The 7,500-nt window shown below is 58.1% G+C and overlaps 1 protein-coding gene across 1 annotated transcript in view; it reads left to right on the top strand.

The window, feature by feature from the left end:
* The first annotated feature begins 266 nt into the window (after nt 1-266).
* Nucleotides 267-7,500, top strand: part of MIDN (midnolin) — a 100,643-nt gene continuing 93,409 nt past the window's right edge. Inside the window, exons 1-4 of the mRNA XM_029912281.1 lie at nt 267-615; nt 777-1,002; nt 2,556-2,643; nt 2,933-2,995. Coding sequence (XP_029768141.1) covers nt 785-1,002; nt 2,556-2,643; nt 2,933-2,995 — 369 coding nt within the window. The 5' untranslated portion in view covers nt 267-615; nt 777-784. The remainder of the gene's footprint in view (nt 616-776; nt 1,003-2,555; nt 2,644-2,932; nt 2,996-7,500) is intronic.

The raw sequence follows: 7,500 nt of genomic DNA, 5'->3' as shown, positions 1-7,500 counted from the left end.
TCGGAGAGGCCGGGTTGGCTGGCGGCTGCGCGAAAGGAGTAAGAAGTGAATGAGGGGGGAAATTAGCTCCGCCCCCCCCGATAGAACGTTGATACATTATAACTTTTTGTGTGTGTGTGTGTGTGGGTACCGTGTGTGTGTTACTTTCACACCGCGACACCGGCGGAGCTCGGAGCGGCGGCTGCCGGGTAGCCGGGTTCAGCCCCAAGGGGGGTGGGAATCAGGAACGAAAAAGCTTTTTTTCCCCCCACTTCTCCCTCTGCAGCCCCCCAGCACGGAGGCAGCACCCCCCCCTTCTCTCTCTCTCACATACACACACGCGAGCAGCATCTCCCGGCGAGATCTGCGTCCTCAGGAGGCATCCGGGGAAGGGGAAGGGAAATCCCCGATGAGAGAGTGACTTGTGGGGTTTTATTATTACTATTTTTTTAGGGAGGTTAAATCGGGGCAAACTCCCTTGTTCTTCAGGGAGAGCTGGTCCCCTCCCCTCCCCCACCAAGTCCCCTTTAAAACCCCGCGCGAGGAAGACCTGGAAGGACCCCACGGATCCGGAGTGACCCTTGGATATTAAACCGGAGCGAGGGAGGACTCGGGAAGGCGATCCCACCCCGGCTGGTGTGTGCGTGTACGTGTGTGTGTGTATCTGTGCGCGCAGCCGACCCGGGCGCTCTGGTCGCTCCTTTGTTCCCTTCCACTTCCTTTTTTTTGTCCACCCCCCCCCCCCCCTTGGTTCCCCCTGTGCCACACCAACCGCTGCTCCCTGCCCGTCCCCCCAGGTCACCGAATGGACCAGCAGCCCAGCGCCAGGAGCTGCAGCCGGGGTGCCCCAGCCTGCGAGGCCGTCCCGAACGAGCCCTCCATGAATCTGTACATCAACACCACCACCGGGACCCGTTATGAGCTCTCCGTCCCCGTGGAAGAGACGGTGGAAGGACTGAAGCGGAGACTGTCCCAGAGGCTCAAAGTGCCCAAGGAGAGGCTGGCTCTCTTGCATAAAGAAAGGTAGGTTTAGCAGCCCCCCCCGCCCACATAAACTACCCCAGAAGGGACCCAACTCAGGGGCTCACCAATCTGTGGGGGGGCGAGCGAGGATCTCCCCCCCCCCCCCCCCCGCCCCTTGGCGCTTTAAAGAAACCAAAGTGGCTGGTAGAGGGGTTTCATTCTTCTCCTCTATTGCAAAGCCCCGGCTCCTGGGGGCCCCTGTGTGTGTGTGTGTGGCCCCATTTCTCAACCTCCTGCACCAGGCGGGATGGGTCCCAGCCCCTCCCACCAGTCGGCTCCCCTAGCGCGGCTGAGCTGAGCCGAGCCGGGGTCCCGGGGAAGCTGCTGGGATCTGGACCTAAAATGGAGCCTCTCCGTAGGCTTTGATCCCACAAAAGTTTCCCCTGGCATTGTGTGTGCGCGGGGCCCCATCCTGCCTGCACCCCGCTGGGGCGCCGTGTTGCACTGAGTCACTAGGAAGTGCGCGGCGCGGTGCCCTTTGTTCTAAAGGTTGAACCGAGGTGGGAGCCAGAGGCGGCTTTTTCCCGGCACGACGCTCCCCCCCCCCCCGCCCCCTTTTCCAAAACCCAAATGCAGGCGAGGGCAGGGACGGGCGGGGGGGCTCTTTGAGAGTTGAATTCTGGCGTGGCAGGGCTGGGAGGTGGGACAGTCCTTTGTTTAGCAGGAGCCAGGTTTGTTGCAGATCCAAGACTGGTCAAGGCTTAAGGTGCAAAAAGGGTGGGGGCTTTCTGTGGGATACTTTTCACGCACCCCTTCCCTTCTAGCCCCCCCACCCCCAACAGTAGCCAAAATAGAGAAAGGAACCTCGGAGACTAAAATGAAGGAGCTTTTGCTCTTGATTGGCTCTCCCTCCTTGAGCAGCGGGGTTGAGTGAATTAAGCACCCTGGCAGGGTGTCTAATTGAGGGGGGTGGCTGTGTGTGTGTGTGTGGGGGGGGAAGAGATCCTTTGCATCTATGATTACAGTGCTTGGAGGAAAAAAAGGGGGCGGGTGTCCACCCCCCCACCCCCACGGTACCCTCCTCCCAAAACTGGTCAAAATTTCCTCCTCTCCCTGCCCCCACCCCCAGTCATCTGAATCCTGCCTGTCCTATGGGGGGAGGTTTTGTTAGACACAAAAGCGAGTGCCTCCTCTTGTCTCCCAGCCCGCTGCACACACACTGCACGGGTTAGTGGCAATGGCTGCTTGACTGATTACTGCAGTATCATTCCCTGCCTCCTGCCCCTCTGATAGGATGTTTACATAATAAACTGGAGGGGGAGAGAGACGGACACAGTTGTGCATTGAGGGGAAGGGGCTGGAATGAGATTCAGAGGGTAAAGATAACTGGGGAGAGGCATTGTGCTAAATGTAAATTAACCCCCCCACCGCTGATCCTGCATCCCCCTGGCCTAAGAGGCAGTTCAGAGTCAGGGGAGCTATGGGTTGGGTTCTAAAGTAAACCAGGCCCCCTTCCTTTAACCGTCCCTTTTTGCTGGATGTGCACGTTACTGATTGAATACCAGGGAGCTCTGACGTCCTTCTCTCTGTCCATGTCTTTTTCCCTTCTGCAGTCGGCTCAGTTCTGGAAAGCTGCAGGATTTGGGGGTCGTGGAAGGAAGCAAACTGACGCTTGTCCCCACAGTGGAAGCTGGCTTGATGGTAAATGGCTTTTTATTTTTCCCCCCCCCCCCCCCCCCACCAACACACACACTCTGCTCATCTATTATTAAAGGGCTAGAATGTGATCTGGCTCAGCAGAACGGATGCCACTTCCTCCGACACAACCCTTTTGGGGGGGGGGGAAGGTTGGCGCTGGGAACGGCAGCAAGTTGAATATTTCATTGGTTGCTCTGTAGCTCGGTGTATAAATAGTGAAAGTGACATGCAATCCACCCACCCACCCCCCAGCCACACGCACACACACCCCCTTTTTTATTTTTTCTTTCAGTCTCAGGCATCCAGACCAGAACAGTCAGTGATGCAGGCTCTGGAAAGCTTAACTGAAACTCAGGTGAGAAGCAGAAATATTGGTGCATTGACCTGGACAAAGATTTCTCTGCAGGGGGCTTGTAGCTGACCTCCCCCCCCCCCTTCCCCGCCCCCACAGCTTCCTGTGTGTGCTGAAGGCTAGAGATCTCAGCAAAAGAGAAACCTAGAGGCCTGTGTCTGTGGTGAAGGGATTTGATGATCATTTGTTACCATACTGCCTAAAGGCCTTGACCCAAATCAGGGCCCCGCTGTGCCAGGCACTGCACACACACCTAGGGAGAGACGGTCCGTGCCCTGAAGAGTTCAGTCTAAATCAGAGGTTCTCAACCTGCAGTCCAATCAGCACACAGCTGCAGCCCACGTGACATCCTCAGGGCCATACAGGTCATATCTATATATTGTGTGGATGTGGCCCACATACCACACACAGAGAGCTGCATGTGCGGCCCACAATGGTAAAGAGGTTGAGAACCACTGGTCTAAATAGAGTGGGTGGGGAAACTGAGGCAAAGGATGGTGAAGGGTCTAGGCCAAGGTCAGTGCTGCCTCTGCCAAGGTCCTGACCTCAAGGTGCGCTGCGGGGTCCCCATTCTCGACACAGGGGGTGTATTTGGGGACTGATTTCCCCATTTCCCCCAATTTAAAGACAAAAGCAGGATTCCTACCCTAACAGTTGCTTTTATTGCTTGAGGGAAGAATGCCTCTTGCTATTGTGTCTGCAGAATCAGGGGGGGGGGGGGGGGAGGGGACGTGTGCGTATATGCAGATCCTACCAGGACACAGCTTTGTGTTGGAGGTTTCTTCAGATCACAAGGGGGTGGGGGCTCTTCTCCCAGGTCCTGAGCCGCCCTTCAGGAAAACCAGACGCAGCAGCTTTCAAATGTCTGCACTATGGTCTTGAGCTTATGGCTGGGGAGGGGGCGGGGGTGGCGCTGGGTTAGAATAACTGTGAAGTTACTTGGCGTCTGGCTGCCTGTGCTCCCAAAGATGAGAGGTTGCTAATCAGACAAAGGGGGGGAGGGTGTTTTTTTTTTTTTTTGTTTTTTTTTTTTTTTTTCTTTCTTTCTTTCTCTATCCGTGGCTTGGGCTTCAAGGAAACCCTCCCATTGCTGGGTGACCCTCTGATGTGTGTCTGAGGGGAGGTGGGGAGGGAAGGAAACGGCTGACTGCAGCTGGGTGTGGAATTCACCTCTTCACCTCCCTCTGGCTTTAAAGTTGAGCAGGCTCCTGCTTCTTTGTTTTTGGTCTTTTTAAAAAAAAAAAAATTCTCTCTCCTTCCTCCCCGGCGAGCCCTTGAGTTTATTTTTAAAAGACTTTTAAAGTCCCTGGTTTAATTCTGAGCCACCAGCGCAGTGCTGGGGGCCACGTCCCATCCCCCAAGCGCTGTGCAAACACCTGCTCATGCCCTGCCCTGCTTGGTACCTTTTAACTGCTCTCCTCGGGATCTGAGTGGGTGGGGAAAACATGGGAGGCTGGCTGCAGCGTTTCCTTGCAGACCTGCCTGCCAGGACCCTGCTGTTGTGTGGCTAGTGCTTTTCTAGGACAGGGCACCTGGAAGGGTGGCAGAGCCACCAGGCCCCTCCGCGCACTGTGCAGTGTGGCTGTCCCCAAAGTCACCTTGCAACCTGGATGCTCTTGGCCCTCCCACGGACGACCTTGACTCTGTACGGCCCGTTTAACGCGCTGCTTGCTGAGCTGCTGCAAAGCCAGCTGGGTGCTTCTGGGGTTGGAGGGTTCTTCCCCCGCCCCCCCTGGGGGGGGGGGGCAAACAGAGCACCCCATCCCCCTGCGCTCGGACGTGGCTTCCCTGTGAATCTAGCCGGGCTCACAACAGTGAACTGCTGCAGGGATCTGGGTTCTGGCAAAGGGCCGGAGGCCCGTCTCCTACGTGGCTTTTGGGCATGAGTGCTTTTCTGGGTTGGCGTGGGGCATTGGTGAAATGCTAGCGGCTCAGTGGCGTGTTCTGGCAGAAGGCGAGCTGGCTTCGGGTCCCAGTTTCTCAGCTTGGTTTGGTGTCTGATCAGTTGAGACCTTCCCCCACCTGCCTCGGGGGGATGGTCTCGGAATTGTCCCCCGTCCCTCCTTTCAGGGTGGGGGCCGTGCACACAGGGCTTGAGACGCTCCCTGTGACGAGATGTTCTGGTTGCAGCCTGGGTAGGAGCTCTGAGGAATCTCCCCGCACAATGCCTCTTTCTAGGCCTGGGAGGGGCAGAGGGCAGGAATCCTCCTGGGTCGGGCTAAGATTCCTGGCTGGGGCTTGCTGTCTCATGCCCCGAGAGGGTGGGCAGGGGCAGAGCCAGCAAAGAGGCTGGGGTGGGGTCCTCCTGCGTGGTGTGTGTGTGCGTTGTCTCATCTTGAAAACTTGTATGATCGCCCAGCCAACATGGTAATGGGGGAGTGGTGGCTGCTTTAAGGAACGGGGGGGGGGGGGAAGCTGGCCGACCTGCCCGGAGCAGGGCTGGCTTTGATTACCATGCTTGTGTCTGCAGGATGGAATCGGTGCATTCCAGGCCTTGCAGCGAAAGGGTTTATTCCTCCTTTGTGGCGTGTCGGTAGTGGGGCGGGGGGCCAGGGGGTTAGAAGGTAGCTCCTTAGAGGTGCTGAATTGCAGAGGTGTAGGCTCTCCTGGTCAGTCTGGGTCCCATGCGCCTTGGATGCAAAGTGTAGGTCCCCAGTCGAAGCTGCACCCCCCCACCCTTGCACCCCCACCCCTTCCTCTGTCACTGAAGCTAGAGCCGGAAAAGGCCTCCCATGCCACTAGTCTCTGTTCCCTACTGCAGTAAAATGAGTGGGAAGCCAAGGCTGGGAAGTGGTGACCCCCCCCCCCCCATGGGTTTGTTGACAGGATCTCTGCCTCAGGAAGCCTTCTCTGAGCACAGAGGAACAGCCAGCACCTGGGGGCCGGGGACAGGAAACCACGCCTCTCATTCATGCTTCTCGCCTTGGTTCTGCCTGTGTAGGGCTCTCTGATAATAGCAGGGAGATCTGCTGTGCTCTGACTTCCTCTGGTGGGGGTGTGTGTGGGTGGGAGAAAACGCCATCTAAGCCTTCCCCTTGGTACCTTAAGGAAATGACTACCGGGCAGGAGGCGTGGCGCTTACCCCAAGCTGGGGGCCGGATTCCTGTGGCGCGGCTGATGTCCTAGTAGCTGCTGGTGAACTTCCTGCCAAAGCTCATTGCCACGTTCAAGGGGTCGGATGATGCCCCTTTCCTAGGGGGATGGCCCACCTGCTCAGCAGAGCTGCCGGGGGGTGGAGGGGTATTGGTCCTTGTCTAGCAGCCTCGGCCATGCATGCAACCTTCCCCACCCTACCCCAGCGTAGCTGAGCCTGCCTGCCGGTACTGGGGAAGAGGGTACTGGTGTCTCTGCGGCATCCCAGACCCCGCCGGAGAGGGTAGGGATCTGTGCTCCCATTGGAAGGCCCAGCAGCCCCTCCCAGCGGCTTGGATCCAGGGCCTGGCTCGGTTTCTGAGGTCACTAGGTGGCTGAGGCGGGAGGAATGTTATTTCTCAATGGTGGAAGTTTTTTGTGTTTTGGAACTTCACCCTCCCTTCCCCCCCCCCCCCCCTTTTTTTTTTGCTCTGGATGGAAAATCCCTCAGCAGCGGCGGCCATGGTGGAGTGCCGGTGTCAGGGTTCCAGCTGCAGCTGTGTGCAGCTGGAGAGAAGGTTGTTAAGCCTATTCTGGGGGAGGGCAGAGGCGGTTTCCTTCCCCTTGGTTTGGATCAGCCTCTCTCCCCCGGGTCTGACCTGGGCTGACCCGTAGCATCAAGCCTGCGTTTTGTGGGGCGCTGGCCCTGCCCTGTGGGAAGAGGGCTCTGCCCTGCGTAGGGCACTGTATTCTCTTGAGTAACCAGGGCAGAGGACAGTCTTGTCAATAACATGGGGGGAGGGCTCTGATTTCCTGCCCCCTCCCAGCCGGTACCAGTCTCCTGTTGCGCTGGTGTCAGGGCGCCTCCCTGCTGAGCCAGCCAGCCATCCATCCACTGGCACCCACCCTGTTCTCATCCCCTGCTGGGCGGGGGGGTGGGGGAAAGCAAAGGTTACATCAGGGCAGGCGCTTGGAGAGGAGGGAATGCAGCGTTCTGTGAGTCATCCGCATTTCTGGGAATCAGCAGGGACGCGCTCCCTGTATCTCCGGGGCTGGATTCGGAGACAGTAAATTAGATTTCCCTCCCCGGACTTGGCAACCGCCTGCAGGGTCCCTGCTGCTGCTTCGTCTCCCCCGCCCCTCCCTCGCTTCCCAACGGATCTAGGACAGCAGAATCCCTGGGGGAAACTGGCAGGATCCCGGGACCTAGCACAGCCATTCCTGTCCTGGGTGCGGACATTCCTCTCCTACCTGCGGGCGGGCGGGGGGGGGGAACACACGAATATTGCCCCATCCAGGGCGCTGGCTGGACAGGGAGGGGGCAGTGGCCTTGCTCCAATGGCCAGTGAACTCAGTGGGAGCTTTTCCATCCCTTCTGTGGGCGTTGGAGCGGGCTGGCTGGGCGGGATGTGTTTATGTTGGAGCATCCTGCTTTC

The sequence above is a fragment of the Terrapene carolina genome, unplaced genomic scaffold, assembly GCF_002925995.2.
Source record: "Terrapene carolina triunguis isolate 2854851 unplaced genomic scaffold, T_m_triunguis-2.0 Scaffold194, whole genome shotgun sequence".
Taxonomy (NCBI): domain Eukaryota; kingdom Metazoa; phylum Chordata; order Testudines; family Emydidae; genus Terrapene; species Terrapene triunguis.
This window is presented reverse-complemented; position numbering and strand designations above follow the sequence as displayed.